The sequence below is a fragment of the Sipha flava genome, unplaced genomic scaffold, assembly GCF_003268045.1.
Source record: "Sipha flava isolate LNK unplaced genomic scaffold, YSA_version1 276_pilon_pilon, whole genome shotgun sequence".
In the NCBI taxonomy this organism is placed as follows: Eukaryota; Metazoa; Arthropoda; class Insecta; order Hemiptera; family Aphididae; genus Sipha; species Sipha flava.
The window spans coordinates 21,906-45,641 of NW_020272941.1; the positions used below are offsets into that span (position 1 = coordinate 21,906).

A 23,736-nucleotide genomic window follows, 5' to 3' on the forward strand; every position below is an offset into this window, starting at 1 on the left:
AAGGAAATAAGTGGGCTACTTATTGTTTTTTAGGGCCGGTTAAAAATGTATGCTGCACTCGACATAAAATCCTGCGCACGCCTATGGGTATTATATAGGTAGGTATGTAAACATGTAATGTATATGATATTACGCGTTAGATAAGTGAGTGTGCATGGATGAGTTTTTTGTGTAGATGGGAAATTATTGTGGGTGCAAGGTGCAGAAAGTAGTGACGTACATGGAAGTAAAACAATGGTAGTACAAAGAAATTTGGGATTTTTTGGTAGTGAATTGGTTTAAAGGAGTGTTAGAGTTTGTGGAGGGGTGCTAAATAATTATGAATGGGTTGGTATGTATGAAGGGCTTCTAAGATTGTGGAGGGGGTTTTAGGGTGTAAAAGGTTAGGTGAGTGGGTTCGTCTTTGCGTCGGGGGATTCAGAATGGTCCATCAGTTATTTGTCTAATATTTATAATTCATTTTTTATCGTTAACTCGATCACGGGGAGTATACCGACTACCTCAGTAATTTTTATGATGTTTTTTCTCACTAGGTATCATTATAAATGTATAACCAATATAAGAAACACATTTTTTTTTTAAATATCTTGATAACCATATTGAAAACTAAATTATATATATATATATATGTGTGTGTGTGTGTGTGTGTATATTTTTTATATGTTTTATCTAAAAATTAGATTGATCGGCATTTTTCAAAAATTGCAGTGACAATTCAAACATTCTATACTGCCACCGCTGACATACCTATGATAATAATTAGGGCCCGGATTTTAATGTAAAGTGCATATTTTTTTGTTTGATCATACACAATGCTTTCTAAGAACGTAATTCGTTTCATGTAATGAGGGTTTCAAAGCTATACATTTTATTTTGCATTTTTTTGCATATTTCGACGTTTTTTCATTTTTAAAGCATTTTTAGTGTTATTGGGTCATTTTGTTGGTTTTTAATGCATACATATTTTTCAATATACATACTTCACAAATTTAGCCTATTCAAAATAAAATCAAAAGATAAATTATTTTCTTAATATTTTAGTAGGTTTATCGGGTTTTCCATAAACATTGTCAATCTTTATTTTCCTATTCAGTTTTTATCTTATTTTAATTTATTATTGACTGTGGAACGTCACCAGTATTCGGTCAAATAACAAATAATCAATTAGTTCATGTACATTGCAGACGTTGCTCGTAATATGTGTGTTTGTGATTTTAATGTATTTAATAGTGTGTCACATAATGGCGAGAATAAAAAAATATATATAATTTTTAAGGTAGTTTTTTTAATTTTTAAGGAAATTTTTGAATATTTTTTAGAGCACATTTGTATGATTTTAAGTGCATAATAATGATATATGTTAAACCTAGTTCACTATAATAATTATATTTTTTAGATAAATAGTTATAAGGATTATAAAGTATATATTTTTATAATGTATATTTATAATCAGTGGCGTAACGGGGGAGGGGGGGTGTAAAGGGTTTCCAACCCCCTTTTTTTTTAATGATATTTAACTATTATTCAATAATATTTACATATTATAGTGAAATTATATTTTCATTTTACTATGATTAAGTATAGGTTAGGTTATATTAATTAATTATATTATATAAAAAATTAAGTAGCAAAATAATTTTCATTAAACACAGGACATAATAATAATATCTTAAGATATACTAAGAATATTATGAATTGACTCTTAAACACCCTTCCAGAAAAAATTGTATCTACGCCACTGTTTATATTATAATATATTATAAATTATTACTACTCAATAATTATTACTATTAATAAGCATATATTATATGCTTATCCATTGTAATATGATTAAAGAAACACAAAAAAAAAAAACAAGATTAAAAAAACACAATACAGGTTTAATTTTATTTATTCTCATATAAACAATATAAGTAGTTAAGTTATAATATGAGTAATATGTAATGGACAGTTCTGGAATCCCCGCGACCCGCACAGCCCCACCCAATCACCTACCCGCCACCCCGCACTATGCGGCGCCGTGCTAACCTAACACAAGCCGCTGCGGTGCAAACCTATTGTAATCTACCATAACCCCTCCCTACCCTGCCAATATGATTGGCCTTGTGCAGAGACGTATTTAGAGTTTTGACGCCCCAGGTACCCCTACACGTATACGTATACGATTTTTAAGAAAGGTAATATTTATTATCTATGAATTTTACGCGATCAAATTTTAATAATATCTAATATATAATATAAAAATCGCCATTTGGTCACTGCACAAAATTATAAAACATTAAAATTTTTCGATTGACGAATAAAAATAAATGATGGTTACAAAAAATGCTGCCACCCTTTGATTCCAAAAAAATGTGCCGTCCGGGGCGATGGTACCCACTCGACTCCCTTAAGTACGTCCCTGGCTTTGTGCCGCCATGCAAACCTAACATAATCTATCATAACCCCCTCCCCATCATGGCCAATATGACACCCTCTTCTTCATGTGCCCCCGCCGCCGTGTTAACCTACAGTGATCTAACTTATCTACCTTAACTCATGCTCCTCCCCTTCCCCCTGATATCATACCTTCCGCTCCATGCCGCGCCAAGGATGTACGATCGGTGGCTTTAACCCTTGTGGCATGTAATCAGTGACTTTTACGTAAATACCGTAGCTCATTGGACGGTGCGTGTGAGTAATAACAAAATTTTCACTCTTTACCTCCAAACATTTTTCCAACAGCGCCTTGAAGTCAGAATATACTACGAATAGATGGCGTTGTGTTAAAATGTAAGCCCCACCCCTCGACCTTAAGTAATGTCCCATCTTCAGGCATCCGCTGCAAAATTGGCTTGTGTGTGTCTCAAACTTTTTTGTGCTCACGCAGAGCCGCCTTCTTCTTTTAAACTATATATACAAATATAAAAAATGATTCCAGAACTGTCCATTTTATACTACTAATATATCCATTTAAAAATGTATTAACATTAAAAAATAATTATTAAAAATATAGTGAACCTAAATATCGGGATTTGGGAACTAATTCTTAATATAAATTAAACATCGAAAGCGAATTCTCATTATAAACAGTGATAAAAGAAAAAAAAGGACAGAAAAAAATTTATTTTTACCAAAGGAATAAGAAATTAAATAAGAAATATAAAGTTTATTGCTTCAATATATTTAGATTTATTGTTGATCACAACAATATCAAAATTGTAGTCTTAAATTAAACATATCTATACTTTATAAAACTGTTATATAAAGTAGTTAGGTATAATAATTTAAAACCGTATATATCATATATAATTATCACATTTGAAAGTAGATACGTATCATTTATAATCATCATTATCGTATTTAAATTATGCTTAAAATTTATTTATTCATAGAATATACTTTATTCATATATACTTCATATGGACGCATTTCCAGTGTAAGAAGTTTTTCAATAAAAAATATAATATTTATTAAAAATGTACAGTTTTTTTTTTATAATAAAGGTACCTATATTAACTTACAGGTTATTATCTGAAAAGTGCATTACACAACGATGGCGCCATACGATGTCGAGGATACGTTTAAATTGGTTTCTCAATGATTCCCTTGCGGCCTTGGGTAATCGGCAGGTCGAAAAATTTGTATAGTATCAATAACTCTAATGGCAGGCTGTCAGATTTTTGAAGAGTTGTTCCTTATATTACGTATGGGCACATCAAGACAGTACCTTTATACAGTCGATCCTCTAAGGGACACGTTACATATTATTATTCCGTGATCAAAAACGTCTGTATTTCATTGTTGTACACCTCAATAATATATATATAAGCGCTATTATTACGAGCAAACCTATTATTGGCGGTGTTTTTAAATATATTTATTGGATCAAAGTAAAAAAAAACCGCGCCTGCAGTATACTTTTGGGTATAGGTTATCTTCACAAAATTACAATTTATATATATAATATAAAATCGTTTCGGTTATGTTATTAACGGTTATCTAAAGAAATGTCTATTGAAATTAAATGTATATAAATAAACAGTAGGTTGGTGTATTGTAATTGAGTTACGCTGAAAATAATTCTAGTAGTGTCCATAATCGTACCTAAAGTGAGTATATATTTTTTTCTAATTTATAACAATTAAGTATTATTACAACAAATTCAAAAATTAAGCACTAACACAAGAGCACAACTACAATATATTCCATAGATATTTATTGAGAATTTAAACTGTGATTTCGCTTATTTCCGATTGGTTAAGGATCCACAAGTTAATACCATGTAACGTCAGTAGTATAATTGCAGAACTAAATAATATTGAAAAAATCTGGAATTATATTAAAGAAATGTTATCGCAAAAATTAATTTTGTACACAATATAATAACATCAAATTATGATGAGTTTTGTGAAAAATATTGTCAATAATATTAATAATAATATAAATATAATAAAAAACAACAATAAAATTGATTATATAATACAATGAATATGTTACGTCGAGCTTATGAAATTGCCGATTTCATGAAATCAGCAACGTTGTCGCCGAATACGTGTAATCGGCAATTTGGCTACCAAATTAATGAAATCGACAAATTTTGATTACTGATTTCGTGAGTTAGGCAGTCTTTTTCTGCCAATTGCACGAATTCGGTAACACATTATTATGATATAATTACAAATAGTGACTTATGGCAGTAATTTAAAATGTCCTCCCTCTTATAAAAGTTGGTGACAGTGTGCTGGTGTCAATATCATCTGTGAATCGAGGGTGAGGTGATGTAGCCAACCTTCTTGCAGTTACCATAGAAGAAAAAGATGGCAAATTTCGTATCGGGACTAAAGAAGGGATTTTAAGCACATGGCTGGAGCGGAACAGTTTGGCAGCTACAAAGTACTGTTCCCTAACAACTGCAGACGTTCAACAAAATTAATATTCATTACGGGAACTTGTTAGATTGGGGTCAGTTGAGACCGGACAAGGCTATTGATTGGCTATATAATGACGTTGTACATGTCGTACGATTTGTACATCTAAAAAGTGCACATGTAAAAAAAATAATATGATGTGTAATTCGGCGTGTCACCCAGGTCAAACTTGCCTAAATATTTAAATATAATAAATTTTTTTTTATTTACTTCTTTTACACATTAAAATGTCTTTATTTTATTATATTTCCGGTGTTTTACACATTTATTTAAATACATATAATATTTATTATTACAATTTGATTTTATTATATTTCCAGCGTTTTATAAATTTATTTAAATTAAATTATGCTTTATAACTTTTTAAGAAGGGCCTTGCCAATTTCACGCAATCAGCAGTATTATGTACTTTGAGTTGCTGATTTCACGTATTCGGCGACAACGTTGCTGACAATTTCATGAATCAGCGTAACATGTATAAACTAAATTTAAATCATTGACAAAATATTATACAGGACTTTAACACAAAATTTGTATTATAGTATACAACTAATATTAGTTGGATGCAGTTCGGCAGTATTTTGTTTACGATATATTATAGTCTGTGATGATATCCACCAAGACGTAACACAATGTCAAAAATAAACCCGTACACCACCCAATTATCAATATTTGTGCACCATCCGCCACACCATCTCTACCATGTCTGTTGTTAGTCCTATGTTATTGTATATTATCGAGTTTGCGATATAAATATAATAAATATACTAATAAATTGTAGTGAGATGAATATAATGATGAAACTTTGGTTTCTTCCAATGCATTCGAAACGACTGAAAAATTGAAGTGGAAAGGGTAATTCACAAGATCCAAAGCTACTAAAATCTTAAGATAGAATAATCAAAAAAAGATTACGAAAGTACATAGATCCAAATCCAGATATTGAAAGGATTCTAACTAAGAAAAATACCCGGGAAATTTGAACTCGTTACACATTAACAGAAATATTAAAACACCATTACGCATGCCGAAGAATAAATATCTAGTCTACACGACCAATGTATACAGTAGTTGCTATAATAGCTATGGCATACATAGATATTCAATTATATAGAAACTTTACGGATTCTAGTTAAAACCATAAGCTTAATTTCAGCAGAGAAAATAGCCTAATATGGTTTAACAACAAATACCTATAAAAAATGGTTAATTATACTGAAAAACATTTTCAACGAGTCAAAAAATATTTTAAATTTAAAAATAATAGTTGCACGTTGTATTGTATTATTTATTGTTACTAAGCTACTAAAATACTTTCCATCTGCAATTGAAAATATAAAATGTTCAGATTATAATTGTATACACAGACGCAAATCAATTGCTAATATGATCATTATTCATTGCTATACGGACAATGGATTCGATTGGACATAGTGAAGGGGCCAACTCCACGTACATTTTGAGACAAGCATTTTTGTAATAAAACATTCTGTATATAAAACATTCATCATTATTATTTCTATATAAGATATACCTAAATATCTATATAGTTAAACGGTTTAAATTATTAAATATTTTCATGAATATGCAATGTATACTACATAGTATAATACATGTATATATTTTAATTTATAATCTACAATTTGCACAGATATACATTACAGTTTAGATCATTATAGATAAATATTTGAATTTTGATGCTTTTGTTTAATTATGGTACAAAATAACAAATATTTCTACGCTCTAGTACACAAATATCTAATATAATAAAAATAATAAAGGATACAAGTTCTATAAACGTCCAGTTTCTTGGTATTATATCATTTGTTAAACTCTTAATATTTTTAGAAAAATGTTTACGGACAGTGCACATTTGCAATGGTATAGTGGACGGTATAAAATCATTCAAGTTCATATTCTTTTCATTTTCCCATCCAGAATAACAGTCGCAAAGATCGGTAAAATTGTTCACGCGTCCATTATGACAACGAATTTTCTAAAATATGTATATTTATTAAAAAAAATATTTATCAGAGTAAAATTTTAATTTTCATATTTGTCTACATAAACTACGATAGATGTATATGATTCGTTTTAAATACAATAATTATCATAACATGCAGAATAACGGTGATTTTACTTGACTGATATGAATATTATCGATTTTTTGGAACAATTCATCACTCTTATTGTTTTCTATCCTATACAATACTTCTTGTATGTCTTTTTGTGTGACTGTATTATTTAAATCAACACATTGGTTGGTAGACCAGAGATAAGCCTATTAATATAATAATAAATTATTTTTAATATAATAATTAATGTCTGAGTTATTATATATTTATGTAGTATGGGGCTGGAAACAGGGGCGGGTTTTATCACTAATCAAGGGAGGGTCTAATGGAGGTTTAAAAATTTATTTAGTTGGTTTTTTAAATCTATATAAAATTTTAAATTACAGAATTTGTTTTTAAGTCCCTCATAAGTAAGTAATTTTTTTCACAATAATGACAAAGTTTAAATAATTACATTATTGATATCAATTTTAATCTGAAACTATTTTAAAATATAGGTAAATACATATAATTAACAACAAAGTGAGCTATTTATTTATAAATAAAATATATAAAATAGGTACCATATTTATCTATGACCATTGACGATATTTTATTATAACTATTAATATATAATAATACTGTTCTTTGTAAAATAGATAGTTTAGTCCTAAGGGGGGGGGGCTAATGCCCTCTTAGCCACCCCCTTAAACCCGCCCGTGGCTGGAAAGACTGTAAGCAAAAATTGTGCTATAGACAACCAAAAATTCATCAAAATTAAAACACATAATTTTAATTGTTATACTTATTATTGCAGTTACTACAATGTAGTATGGATGCGTGTTGTATGATAGTTGCTTAGTATAAAATATTTTCTAATTTAGTCTTTTGCCTGGATTATATAAAAACATACTTGTTTCTAAATTAATATTGCAGAATTATTATTAAAGGTTCATTTTATTTATACCTACTTATAACATTTAGAATATATGTTTTAATTGAATGGTTTTCAAAGTGAAAACAATATTTATGAAATGTATAGAATGAAATATTAAAATATATTTACTTGATTTATATTCATATTTGATTGACATTTTGGAATCCGTACACATTTTTTCTCTGATGCACTATAAAATCCTCGATGTCCAGAATATTTCATATGACAATTCACAGGAAGACAAGAATCTAAAGGATCTTCATCTGGGTATTGGCATTTTATTTTTGAACCACCTAAATTATTTTTAACGTATAATTGATTCACTGATTTATTTAATTTAAATTAACATATTAATATATAGATATATATATGTTAACATATAGAACATGGGAGGTTTCATATTTCTCATTTATAAGCCAAATAATTATTGTATAGTGAAAAGTTCAATATATTTTTTAAAATAATATTCTCAAATAGAACTTATACGAGTATTATGTTTTACTTATTAAGTTATTATTAATGTAATTAAATGAAATAACATTGTTGATTAGACTATTTAAATATGTATAGGTATACAAGTATATCTATACTTATACATAACTCATGAGTAGGGCTCGGATTTTAATGCAGTGCGTATTTTTTTGGTTTATTAAATACAATGTTTTATAAGAACATAATTCGTTTCATATAACGAGGGTTTCAAAGCTATACATTTTTTGTTGCATGTTTTGACATTTTTTTTATTTTTAAAGCATTTTTAGTATTATTGGGTCATTTTGCTTGTTATTTTTTCAATATACTTAACAAATTTAGCCTGAAATAAAATCAAAAGATAAATTATTTTCTTGATTTTTAGTAGGTTTATCGGGATTTTACACATTGTCAATTTTTTGATTCAGTTTTTATCTTATCTTAATTTATTATTGACTGTGGAACGTCACCAGTATTCGGTCAAATAACAAATAATCAGTTCATGTACATCGCAAACGTTGCTCGTAATATGAGTGTTTGTGATTTTAATGTAATTAATAGTGTGTTAAATAATGGCCAAATGACCAAAATAAAAAAATATGTTATTTTTAATGTCATTTTTGAGGTAAAATTCATTTTTAAAGACATTTTTGGCTATTTTTTAGAGTATATTTGTATAGTTTTAAGTGCATTTAAATCCGGGCCCTACTCATAAGTTTTTGGTATTTACGTACAATTAAAAAAAAATGTAAATAATATTCATTATAATTTTGATCACATATGTAGCAAGTTATAATAAGTTGATAAAATATTTGAATGTTCACGAATGAACAAAAGTATCGAACAATCTATCAAAAAAAAGATAAATGTTGTGTCACTATCATACACATATATACATTATACGTAGATACTGTTAAATTTGTAAAAATGCTCGAAATATGGTGGTCGAAATGTTACATATATGTAGAATATAGTATGTAGTATCATTAATTATAAATACTATTATTTATAATTATCAAGGGACTTTTCGGCTGCTTGAGGAAAAACTGGATGTGCTGGAATTTTTCTGAAGCTAGATTCGGATTCAGTGTCCAAAAATGCATGCAGGTAAGGCAGTGGCGAACGCATGGAGGGGTTTTAGGGGTTCCCCCCCGAAATGAATGGATGATTAATTTCAAACGTAGTTATCCTACCTTATGTACCTTAAAAAAATGAATTATTTAAAATAAGATTAAAATATGTTAGAAAAAAATGTTTTGTTAAGAAAAGTGAATTCGTAATAATTTGTAATTTTCCAAACGTTCTAAAAGGTATTGGTACTTAAAACTAAAATTTTTGAAATTCCATGATGGCAATACTTCGTAAAAATAATGCGTGTTTGTAACTCGCTTATTATCAGTAAGTAAAAATAAGTAAATATACGTAATCGATATAATATTATTTACAATGGTACATTATGATTGACGGTTTCCCTAAATTTTGTGTTGTATGGTCATGTGATAATGATCGACAATAGTCAATCTATAGTCAATAGTCAATTATTTTAAAATAACGGTAATCAAGCCCGTATTTAGAGGGGCACAAGTAGGCACATGTCCGAGGGCGTCACATCTCAGTCACATCTCATCATATATGAAACATAATATTTCTTTTCATGAAACCTAATGTTTTATTATGTGTAATAATATTTTAGTATTAATTTAAAATAATTTGCACAAATATGCGACGGACAAAAACTGACCAAGTGACAAACTGACAACAATATAATAATTAATAATCACTATCTATCCAAAACATCGTAGACAGATCGGTTAATATTGTTATAAATTTATAAACAAAAATTTTTGACATTTGATCTATTTTTAACAATTATAATATCCGCTCGACAAGACAATATCGCACACGTCCACCGGTGAATTATTTAAATTCTGATGTTACAGTATGTAGATGCTCGGCAGTTTTCGATAATCTTCGCAAATACCCGAAGTCGAAGAAAATTGAATCGAAGTTTATGCGGACACGAGGCTATTTTTGAATAATGGGTATGGTATATAATAATAACAATAATTTTATACTGTTATTGTTGTATAATATATGCCTTATGGTGATGAAAAATTAGAAGCTTGCGTATACCCATTATGTACGAATGATTAGTTAGCGTATACCCATGATAGACGAATTTTCTTAATTTTTTTAAGATATACGCATAAATCCAAAAATAGGGATAAGGGTATACGGCGTATATCCGCGTATACCGTCCAATACACCACTGCTCGTTACATGAAACGAATTATATTCTTTAAAAGAATATAAGAATATAAGAGAGCATTGTGCATGATCAACCAAAAAAATATGCACTTTGCATTGAAATCCGGGCCCTAGTAATAACCCTAATTTGCCGTTTATTAATAAGTTATTAATACACAGCAAATTAGGATTATTACACTCGATTGGATATAGTTCATAATGAAATTCAACAGATCGCGTGATCACAAGTGACAAACATAATTACTGCACAGACGGGGGAAATTTCAGTTATAACATCTAAGAATTTAATTCTATATACACCTTTAGGATTCACGATATTGTATTACAGTAACCTTATTATTATTGATATTTGTCGATTAAATTGGATACGGTGTATTTATTTGTGTGTGTGTGTGTGTGTAACGTGTATGTGCGTGTGTATTCGAAGACGTCAGTCACTTTCGTAATACAAAACAAACGTAAAACAGTAATTATACAGTTAAAAACTATTTCATAAAGTTTAATTTTAAAATATAAAATTAAAGTTGAATAAAAAAAAAAAATTAGCCTTACTTAAATTAAAAACTTGTCACAAGCGTTGTTTCTGTCTATTATTACAGCAGGATTAAACTCAGAAGTAAATATATAAAAAAATATGTATTTGAATTTGGATTAGTATATATTTTGTACGTAAGTACGAGTACATATGAACATTTATTAAAATGTAAATGCATTACGTACAATAAATAATTAAAAACTTTATATTCATGTTTATTTTGCTTACAAGAAGCTCTTTAAATTAATTTAAATATTTTCTATTTATGACGTTTTAATTTTCAAAAAATATTCTGTACACGTGCTACATTTTGTCATAAATAGAGCGCGGATTTCTATGCAATTGCATATTTTTTTCCTTTCTATATTTTTGGATTATTGTCAGTTATCTCCACGGAATCATCATAATTTGAAACTAATGGTGAAATTTTTTTTGCATGTTTCTGCATATTTAGAGGTAATTGCATATTTTTGCATATTTTGGCAAAATTCAAAATTTATTGCATATTGAAGTGAAAATTTAAAAAAAAATGTATAAAATAATATTTTGTCAAGTAGAAAAATTAAAACTAAATTTCATAGTCACTAAATAATAATTTATATATATATATATTTAGTTATAAAATAAATAATCGATTACAACGTAAACTTAATCGCTCTTGCTGTGTCAGTCGGTTATCGACATACCACTTGCTTCAAATATGCCCCAATAACTTCGGTTGATATCGAATGTTCGCTTTCAGTCTTTAAAAATATGTTAACCGATAAACGACACAGCTTTACAAAAGATAAACTTGAAATGCATATGATTATTCATTTTAATAATAAATAAAATTTTAAAAATAAATTAAGTCCAAAAAATTCCTTAAATTTTTTTTGTATTAAGTATTTAAGTAATTAAATATTATAAGTTGAATTATACATTTTAAATAAATAAAAAATTTTTGCATATTTTTTGCATATTTTCATAATTTTGACTGCATTTTTTTGCATATTTTCATGATTTTTACTGCATATTATATGGCATATTTCAATATTTTTAAGTGCATACAAATCCGCGCTCTAGTCATAAATTATCAAAAGGAAAATATAATATCTTTAAAAATTATTTATAGACATTAATATATTTTATTTCTTTTTAATTCATAATAATGGAGAGTTGCAATAATATCTTTTAACGCTGTAAATACCATAATAATTATACGTATGGTATAATTCAAGTATTGTAGTTTATGTTATCTGTATATTTATTTAATTGTTCTAAAAAAAAAATTTTCATGGAATCATTTTATAATTTTTTATTATGAATTTTAAAATAGTAATTATAAGTAGTATAATTATAATAATATAATACAATAATAATTTTTTAAAGGGTGCAATATCGTACATTTTATTGTTGCTGTTTTATAATTTATTAGTTATTTTTTGAAATTTATACGCTCTTCGTACTGTGCTCAAAATCTTATTATACTTATTTATAATTTTTTTTTTTTCAAGAATTTCAAATTTGAATATATTTTGCGATCATTATCGTCTATCTTATACTAGTTGATATTAAAAAAAAAATTTAGATATAACTATGTAACGATGTATAAATGTATTTCGTATGATAATATTTAATAGTTACCTGTTAGTAGACTTGAAAATGTCCTTCGGGTTAAATATGTATCAAAATTAATCCGTTGAATTATTGGAATATTCAAATTTTGATTACTGTTAAATGTTATATTAATGCGAATGTCACATTTTCCACGGCGATTGTATGAATACTATCAAATAAATATAAGACTTTATTAGTACATAAAAACACATCACATCATATAGTCCTATCATAATCATTAAGATTTCTATCGGCTCTACACAATAATTGATAACTGTTTTAAAATATATTCGTAGTATATAATACTAAATATTATTACTCAATATTATAGAATATAATAATAAGAATATGAATATATATATAATATAAATAATATATAACGTATTTATATAACAGACAAATAAAATGCCTATGAGTAATAAACAAAATATAAGTCTAATGTTTGCATTTAGTGTTAATAAATTGGAAATATTTTTTTAGAAATGTATGCGTGTTTTGTGTGATTAGTGATTACAGTATATGTGTTTATACTACTAAAGTACAAAACAAGTATTGCATGATTATTATTTAAATATATACACAGAATTCGAAATTGCCAAGATTAATAGTTAAAAAGCATTTAAACTGAATTCTCTGTAATTAGTTTAATATAATAATAAAATACCTAATACACGGAAAAATGATCAAGTATTCAAATAGATAAAACATGTTTTATAAGTACATATTCTACAACTTTTAAAGTAACGCCACATAATTTTCACTTACACTAATACATTTTTTAATAGATTCACGAACATTTTTAACAAATTTTAAAATATATTAAAATATCAGTAACATTTTGGTACATTTTAAGGCAGCATAATTTTTCTGTATCTCATGCAATATTTATTCAAAATACGAGTAGTTTTGGTGTTAAGCTGATTTAATAAATGTTTTTCAATATTCAATAAAGATAAATTGGTAAACCTATGGTAAAGCATCTTAGCTAGTTTTTATCCACTGCATTATTGAAAAACTTCGCTCACAAGTAGCAGAGCTTATCGGAATTGTGATTACAATTTGCAAAAGTTGATATACATTTGGGAAGGAATCTTTTTTAATTTTATCTTTCATATCTTCTAGTATAAAGTTTGTTGGTAGGCAATTATTAACAATCAACATTTCTGCTTTTAATACATCAATCTTTACACTTAAAATATGTATACAATTATTAATTATTGTTTTGTAATGATTAAAATTTACTTTTGAATTTATATTAACCTTATATTGATTGATAAACTCTAGACTTCTATCATAGTTTAAACTTATAAATTTATCAACTGAAAAAGCCATTGATAAGTTTTTCTTAAAAAAATCTTAAGATTTGCCAATCGATTATTGGAAAATATACAGTATACTACAGTATCCGTAATGTATACCATATAGTTAATCGTCCGACAACTATAGAAATATCCGAATATCCAAATATCCGAATATGGAATGAATTATAATGTATTATATTATGACTTACGACCTAATAGTTATACATTTTTTAGTACATTTTTCATAATTTGAAAACATAAAATTTATGATATTTGACTAAAATAATAATAGTTGGATATAAAAAAAACAAAGAAGGTGCTAAATTTTAACTTGGTGGTGCTAAAGTCTTTTTGCACTGCCCTAGTTGCTCCACTGTAACTCACTGTTACCTCCAAGTTTTTATTAGTTCCGGAATTAATGTTATGGTTTTGTAAGGTCGTCATTTGTAATTTATGTCAATTGAATTATGTAGTTCACTGAATTGGTAATTCATTATTATTACATAAAATGAAATATATAGTTTACAAGAATTTATTGAATTAGGAGTTGACTCACTGAATTAAATCGTTGAAATGAACTGAGTCAAGTGAATTGAACAATAAATTGAATCGAAATTCTCACCTCTAGAAATAACCTAATAAAATAAAAGTAAAAATTGTTGTTAACATTTTAAAATCTATTGTTTGTAGACTAAATTTTTATTTTACATGTTGAAATTAAATTATTTCATGAATAATATCATCTCACTCACATTACGACTAAAAATTAATTTCTAACAACTATACGAATGTATCATTACTGTACAGCACATTTTCTCTAATTTTCAATCAAATTTATTTCATAAATTATTAAGTTATTTTATTTCTAGTTATATTCAATTTAGCGTACTTATTTATTTTTTAAACTTAACTTGGACTAAAAAACATTATATTTAAAAACGCGTTCGTTCAGTTAGCATATTCATTTACTCATAACAGCGACGTTATATAGTATAGTAAAGGATATTCCCCATCGGCTTTTTACTGGTTGCCTATGGTAACACTAAAAAACTACAATAAAAAATAAAGCATTATAACCATTGGAGTGTGTCATAAATATACCTCGGCACATATACAAAATTACTAGGGGAGATATTAGATAATTCTAATTTAAACTTTTTTAACTATATACGTTTATAAATTCAACTTACTAATTCAAATATATGAATAACAAACAGTATTATATTTTGTTTTATCTATATAATTAAACGCATGGTTTTATGTTCCAATGTTATTAAAATACAGCAGACATTTTAATATCTATTACATCGTATATAATATGTCCCTAACATATATTAGTATATCAAAAAGTAGCTGATTTACATAAAAACATTTTTCGGTTTACCTAAACTAAAGCTTAATCATGATTAAGTATAATATACATTTATATGTATAAAGATATATAAAAACTCGCGTCATATGCTATCTACCCAGTGGCGCACACAGGATTTTTTTTCGGGGGGGTACAACCCCTTAACCCCCTGCGTGCACCACTGTATCTACCTGTACTTTGATCGCGTTATATGTTATCTACCTTTCGGGTGATATCTACTTTGTATGGAGACTGATATTGTAGGTATAACCGTATAATTATAAACATCAACTCAAACGAATGGAGGGCTTACAGCAATTTAAGTGATCACGGCTATGTGCATATAACTGTAAGCCACCAGCTCCACTTCATTGATCCAGAAACAGGGGCCAATATCCAATCTACAGAGTCTACGTGGAGACGTGTCAAAGTAAAATATGGTATAAAAATACGTGGTGCCACTAATTTATTGGAACGGGAGTTGATGGAAGAGTGGTAGCGTTCACTCAATGCATCAAAGAAGTTTTTTGACCAGTTTTTTGAAGACTTGAAAAATAGTTCATTAATGTAATAATGCCCAGATGCCCAAAACGACACCTACAGATTGCTGGGTGGAAAATTGTAGACAACATACAACGCCAACAAACAATTATGGTAGATACATTTCTCATGTAGATAGCATACGGCGCGAGTTCCGATTCCTTATATATATAAAAGAACAGGCCTTTTTTATGTACCCATTTTGTGACGAAGCTATTTAACATTTTTCCAATTTTTTTCCCAGAATTGTTCCAAATACCTTCCTAAGTGTCATCACATCACCCGATTTTCAAAATTTCGATTTTAAAGGGTTGAATTCGGTAAAAATAATTTTTTATATGTAATTTGTATATCTATATTCAATAATAACAATAGCAGTTGACCGATTATGGTTGCTATGACTTATGTAGGATTATATGAAAAACCGCATTATTTTGACAACCACAAATAACCGAGCTGACTCAATAAACTCGCTAATAATTAGTGGATTTCAAGCACTAGAAATGGATTACTTTTCTATCGATACAGTTATTAATAGTGAAGAATCGGTACATTTTCCTACCGAGTTTTTAAATTCACAAATACCATCTGGTATGCCTCCTCATAAAATATCACTGAAGGTGGGAGTTCCAATCATATTATTGAAAAATTTGAATTCTTTTAGATTATGTAATGGGACTAGGCTCCATGTAACCTTTTTCACAAAAAATATCATTAAAGCTGAAATTTTGACCGGATGTGCTAAGGGAGAAAAAAATATTTTTACCGAAAATACCATTATACCACAACGATTTTCCAGTTAAGTTTAGAAGAATTCAGTTTCCAATAAAAGTATGTTTTGTGATGACAATAAACAAAGCTCAAGGTCAGACTTTAACTTACTGTCGTGTAGATTTTGAAAATAACTGTTTTTCACATGGGCAATTGTATGTGGCATTGTCTAGAGTTGGAAGACCTGACCATTTATACCTTTATGCACAATTAAATAAAACTCAGAATGTGGTATACCAAGAGGTTTTGACTTAAGCCATATTAGAATTGAGCAATTACGTAAAGAGTCATCAGTAAATATTATTATTATTTTTTTTGTTATTGATTGTTATTAATTCAGCTACTACTATTACTATTTAGCTTTTGATAGCATTAAGTAAAATACATTTTTTTTCTTTAAAACACAAAAATGTGTGTTGATTTTACAATTTCATTTTGAGAAAGCAAAAACTACACATGGGCGAAGTCGGGTAATTCAGCTAGTATATATATAAATTTAAAAAAATAAAAATAATAACTTTCTTTCCTTTGTATTATATTTATATAAATACAATTGAAAGTATAATGTAAAGTAAATTAAATTTTGATTTTAAATTAATATGTAGGACAAGTCATTGATATTTCAATAGGCAGCAGGTAGAAATGTATAAATTATATATATTTACTATATAATATTATTTATATTTTACTCAATAAATTTTAAACCAAAAATGTAATCAAAAATAGATATGTAGCAAAAATACTTTATTATGAATACTGAATAGTTATGATTAAATAATATATTAAACAATAAAAAAAAAATATTTTATTAGTTTTTATATATTATTCGAATTATATTATTATCATTTTTTAGATATACATACATATTATAACGGAATCCCACAAGGGTCAAGCCTACCAACAGCCTTCATTTTTAATAGCCATAAATTAAATTTTCAATACCATTAGAAAAACCATCAAATACACTCTTTTCGTAGAATATTTTTCGATTAACATATTTTTTATAGAAATAGACAAACAATCACAATACAAAATCTACTCCACAAAACAAAACGCAATATCATAAAATGGTTTTAAGAAACTGGCTTTAAATGTTCATCAAATAAAACACAAAGCATATACTTTCCGAAAAAATTAATCAAAATCTACCAACTTGTATAATAAACGGTTCAAGAATACCAAATAAAAACACAATAAAAATAATAGGCATAAAAGTTGATACTAAATTATCATGGTTTCCCCACCTGAATTATAATAAAAAAGAAACATCCCAAAGAATATACATCATTAAAGTACTAGCCCACACAATTTGGGGTTCCAAAAGTAAGTTATTAATACAATTACATAAAGCATTAGTCAGATCAAAATTAGAATACAGTGCAGAAATATACTCTTAAGCAAAAATCACAATCTTAAAAACTATAGACTATCAATCAAAATCAAATCAAACTATAGACTCAAAATTAATTAATGCAGGAGTTCCACAGGGCTCAAAATTAGTACAACTATGATTTAATATATTTCTATCTGATATCCCATCTAATGAAAACACTAATCTTACATTATATGACGATGACAGTGTTTTCTACTCAACCTCAAAGGAACTAATATGTATAAAAACAAACATACAAGAACACCTTGATAAAATTCATGGCTGGGCAAAATATGGCGTATTGTTTTTTATCCATCAAAAAGCTGTGCAGTGCTGTTTATTCTCCGATTTCCTCTAAATCCTACTCCTTTCTATATAGGCGGAGAATATTATTTGGTCGCCAAAAATCAAATACCTTGGTATTATTCTTGATTGGAAACTCACCTGGAACGCTCACAACAAAGCAAACTACAACAAGATTATTAAAGACTTAAATGTTATATCCACTTTTAAATCGATATACTAAGTTAAATTGGAAATGTTCCTTATTACTTTACAAACAACCACTATGTCCCCTCATACTCTATGCATCACCAATTTGGAGATATGCCTCAAATTCCCATATCAACAAAATACAAATATTTCAATCTAAAATTTTAAGATCTATATTAAATGCCCCATGGTTCATGTCATGTTCACCAGAAACATGACACTTCACATTGATTTTTAGATTTTCACAGTCAAAACTTATATAAAAATATTATCGATCAAATTCAATTGATTGTATTTTAAAATACAATTGTCCAAATCAAAAAGAATACAATTATATCGCTTATCTGATTATCCCCAGCACCGTCAACTTAAACGGGGTCGTCCATAGGATAATTAAAGCTTTCAAATTTAATCTACGATTTTCTATTGCATTTTATACGTAATCAGTTGTTAATTTACAGTAGGTATGTTAATATTAGATTATTATTATTTTTTTTTCATAAACAGTTGCAAATATTATAAATGTCAAACTACATTATAATTATCATCAAGCTTAGATGACGTCATCGTCAGTAAAACTTTTATTATTAAAAAAGAATAATAATAATAATAATAATAAAAAAAAAATAGCTATCAGTCGCATGAATTTAATCGAAATAAATTATTTGGATAACGGACAAAAAACATTTTCCCATCATCGGAGTTCGTGATCGTAGGTTTTCGGTCTAAATTCCTCGTATTGTTTTATACAAATATAACAACGATTTAATTTAGATTTCCGTTCGAAATTTTTATATGTTTAGTCGCTAGTATACTAAACATAGTACGTATAATACACCACAGTGGTGGTTGGGTCAGAGTTAGTAGTTATTTTTCCCACATCGATTGACCGTATATTTATATGTGTATGTGTGTGCATTATGTATATGTATATAATGTATATGTACGTCCGGTTTTTTCATTATTACCTACACTTTTTTTTTCCTTATTATTTTCCTATTCTATAAATTATTAACATGGCGGCCGTCAAATAATTGCTTTACGTCAATTACTGCATAACCGAGTTCCGACGTCGATATTATTATTATCATCATCATCATCGTCGTCGTCGTCATCATTGTCATCATCATTGCTGTAGTCGTTATTATCATCATAATAACACATATATACACAATGCACCCGAGGAAACAATACAACCGGTTGCTGCGGTTTCATTGGATAGCGAAAGGCTACGCCCAGTGAACTCCAGTTTTCTCTTCGCGTTAAGGACGAAACGGATTGTAGGACCATAATATCAACATTGGGGATCGGGGTGAAGTGTGAGTTTTGTAAAATAATAGGTTATGTGTACAACATACGCGTGTATACATTCTTCCGTCAATGTTGGTTGAACACTTTTTAAAAACTATGAAAATATATTATATACTCGAGTACACAGATAAAATAAATTTATAATAATTTCTTTATAAAATACAAGAATAACAAATAATCACATCACGAAATAGCTTATACAACCTAATGTTTCATTTGTATAAAATAATACAAAAAAATGTATTTTAATTATATAACTCCTTGATCAACGCATAATCAATGTTAAATAAATCGAATGCAAACATGCTAATGATGGACGGGCAAATGTAAACTCCCCTAAAAAAATTAAATAGCAAATTCCCTAATAGTAAACTCCCCTAAAAACATTTTGATACCGTATTACACTTACATAAACTCCCCTAAAAAAATTAGAATCATTTAGCGTAACCCAGAGGACACCACGTGGAGGCGGTTCTAGTTATCCTCCAAAAATATTTGTATTTTTAACTGCATATATATTTTTTTATTCATATTTTATAATTAGAGAAACTAATTTTCGTCGTTATACTATTAAAATTATTAAAGTTGATATTATTATGTTGATTATTTTTTTATGGAATAATAATGTGAAACGGTTTTTATATAATGAAATGAAGTAATTTTTTGTTCTTTATAATTTTATATTAGCTAGTTTAATAATTGTTGACGTCTTTTTAATTTATTATTATTGCAACTATATGGATTGTGTATGCTTTGTAATTTTATGTAAATTTCTGATAGAATATTATTTAGTGTATCAATAAACATAAAAATATTTAGATGGATACGGTTAAAATTTGATTTAAAATGAGCATGGAATGATTCACAAGCATTTGTGGATTTTTTTGATTCGAAAGATGCTTCTGCCCAGACGGTAGGTGAAAAAATTGCCATATTGTTTCAAATATGGACTAGCATAGTTTTTGTGCTGACCTCTTCAATTATCAATTATCAAGAGGTACAAAATTTAATTCAATACCAGTAATTTTTAGCCAAAATGATATCAATAAAAAGTATAAGGAACCGCGAAATGTTTGTTCATAATGGTTATTTGTATGATATTTTTCTAATTATAAAATATGAAAAAGGAAATATATATGCAATTAAAAATACGAATATTTTTGGAGGATAACTAGAACCGCCTCTACATGGTGTCTTCTGGGTTACTCTAAATGGTTCTAATTTTATTAGGGGAATTTACGTTAGTGTAATACGGTAGCAAAATGTTTTTAAGAAAATTTACATTAGTGTAATACAGTAACAAAATATTTTTAGGGGAATTTACATTAATGTAATACGGCAGCAAAATGTTTTTAGGAGAATTTACATGTGCCCTAATAGACAAGTATTTTCTTAAAAAAAAAAAATAGATTTGCGGATGCCAATTTCAGATTAAGTACCTGGATATATGTATTGATTTGAATTTTATAATTTAAGGAGACATATCAAATTAATTTAAATTATTATTAACACTTACTATTTAAATATTTAATACTACATGTAGGTACTAACATGATTTATTAGAAAATATGTTGTAACCAATTTAGTGCTAGGTAGGTATAGGAATTCTCAACTTAATGGACTGGACCATTTTATACTTTTAAATTTTCTTAATTGTTATTTAATTTGCTATATATATTCTAAATAGCTTACATTATTCAGGTACGGGAGTGTAATATTTTTGGTACGTCTTGCTTCTAAATCAGTACTGGTTCCAATTAATTTTATATGCTAGAACAAAGTAACATAAAATAAATAAAAAAATATCAGTGTATTTAAATTATTACTGAAATTCTAATAAGTTAGATAAATGTAACCTCCCGACTAAATAAAAGTAACATTACAAACTTAAACATATAAAGTTGCTGACATTTCTTAATTTTTTGTTGTTCAAAATCTATGATTTCCCACAAACATAAAAAAAATTTAAATTATCACTGTACCACTAGATTAATAATATTATTAATAAATAATTAAAATAATGCAAAGTACCTATTACGAAAACCTTAATTTCATGTTTACATATTTTTCAGTAGTTGAAGAAATAAATAATATACTTCTATTTTTATCAGTTATTGTAATATTTTAATATTGCACATATTATATTATTCTATTATATGACCCAAGTGACGGAAAACTTTAATGATTAATGATTTCCGGGCTCTCAATTTAAATCATACAACAAATGAAATTAGTATACATTTATAAATTATTTCTTCGATTTTCCTAGAAAATTTGTGTATAACTTAAAATATAATTTTTAATTAAATGCTTATAGACGTTAAAATTATTTTATATATTAAGTCTTATTTTAATGATTTTATAGTTTTATAATTTTGCTGGTCAAAAAAAAATATCAGCATTCCTGCATAAGTTCTACATAAACAATGTACACTATCGTGAAAAAATACCATTGCATAATATTGTTATATTTTTTTAATGATTTTACAGTAGAATATATACCTGCGGCTTCATAAAAATAAAAGTTAATTAAAAAAACAGTGAAACAAACAAGGAAATATATTATGCGCCAGTTACAATAGCACTTATTTTTTGCGGAACGTAGAACCCAAAAACACTGAATAATAGGTAACATGCAGAATAAGAAAATTATAATATTCATCACTGTCACGTTACTCTAATATACCATAACCATAAATCTCATTAAAATAGTACATTTGCATACATACATTACAATCGATATCGGTTTCGGTTATTTGTTCGCAACACGTTTTCATATCCGCGACCACAAGTGCAGGGCGGTTACCGAAATTCTTCAACGAAACGTCTGTGTGTAACATTCAAACGGGACATGTCAAATTCTAAGGAGTAGAAAAGGAATAACGTATGCATGTTGTACGATCACAGTGTTTTCACATACTGCATTTGCGAACAAATGTTATACGGACGTATAGCGCCGCACGCATGACGAAATATTTTTTTGCGACAAGTGATGCGTTTTTTTTTATTTTCGTCAACTCCTTACGATTCGCGGAGTGAAACCAAGTACAACAGTACATCTTGCATACGAATCACACGAATAAAATTATCATTCCGACGTAGTGTTTGTCGTGATCAACGTCAACGTCGGCAGATAATTCGAACAAATGAAACGCTCCGTCGTCATCGCCGTGTCGTATGGGTTGTATGTACGAGTACAATGCGAAACGACGTATCACGTGGTCGGACAACAGGGGTGGGGGGAAACGATAAATTAAAAAAAAACTAATGTCGTACACACACGCGCGCGCGTACGAACATATACACGTACATATCAATGTAATGTATATATACGAGGAGGTACGCGCACACATAAACAAAAAGGAGCGTACGTCGCGTTGTTACTATTATGTGACCGAAACGAGACTGGGCGAGCAGTGCATATAAGATATAAACGGTGTATTGTTCATGTTGACAACATGCGAAAATGAACACGGGCCCGTAATGCAGTTGATCACGCGAACCCTCCGGTGAACAACGCACCTATACGGGAGTACACGCGATAGCGCGCGAGTGTGCGAGGAACTAAAATGATACGAATACGCACACACCGTATAATAAGTTTGTACAGGGTGATTTTGTTTTAATTGTCCGCGGGCAGCGCACGGCCTTCCCGGTTGATTCGCGAACACGGTGTTTTGATCGAATCTGGAGTCGTTAACGTTGTGCGTGTTGCGCGCGCGTGCATTTGTTCAAGTGTTTTGACGTGCAGCCTATTGACGTTTTTATGGATGATCGATCAACCGGATGACGAGTAAAGTGTAGTCAAATAAATAAAGATGGAC

The 23,736-nt window shown here is 28.2% G+C and overlaps 1 protein-coding gene across 3 annotated transcripts; it reads right to left on the reverse strand.

The window, feature by feature from the left end:
• Positions 1-3,471: 3,471 nt before the first annotated feature.
• LOC112685424 lies at positions 3,472-23,301 on the reverse strand. Of its 3 annotated transcripts, XM_025557290.1 has the most exons (8): positions 22,833-23,301; positions 22,642-22,773; positions 21,605-21,682; positions 12,802-12,943; positions 8,031-8,194; positions 7,051-7,191; positions 6,697-6,906; positions 3,472-4,310 (listed from the first exon to the last, which is right to left on the reverse strand). In XM_025557290.1, exons 2-8 carry the CDS (start codon positions 22,750-22,752, stop codon positions 4,209-4,211), a joined length of 948 nt encoding a protein of 315 aa, XP_025413075.1. In that variant the 5' UTR covers positions 22,753-22,773; positions 22,833-23,301; the 3' UTR covers positions 3,472-4,208. The 3 variants fall into 3 exon arrangements, with proteins under 3 accessions (XP_025413075.1, XP_025413074.1, XP_025413076.1); XM_025557289.1 differs by having other exon boundaries at positions 22,642-23,301; XM_025557291.1 differs by lacking the exon at positions 21,605-21,682 and having other exon boundaries at positions 22,642-23,301.
• Between the last annotated feature and the right edge of the window lie 435 nt (positions 23,302-23,736).

Bases quoted from the DNA above. Each gene is read 5' to 3' on its own strand.
- LOC112685424 (XM_025557290.1), bottom strand. From the start codon at position 22,752: ATGTTACACACAGACGTTTCGTTGAAGAATTTCGGTAACCGCCCTGCA. The intron at 12,944-21,604 runs GTAAGCTATTTA...TTTATTTGATAG, and splicing joins CACTCCCGTACCTGAATAAT to TATTCATACAATCGCCGTGG. The intron at 4,311-6,696 runs GTATCCTTTATT...ATATAATTCCAG, and splicing joins ACTGGACGTTTATAGAACTT to ATTTTTTCAATATTATTTAG.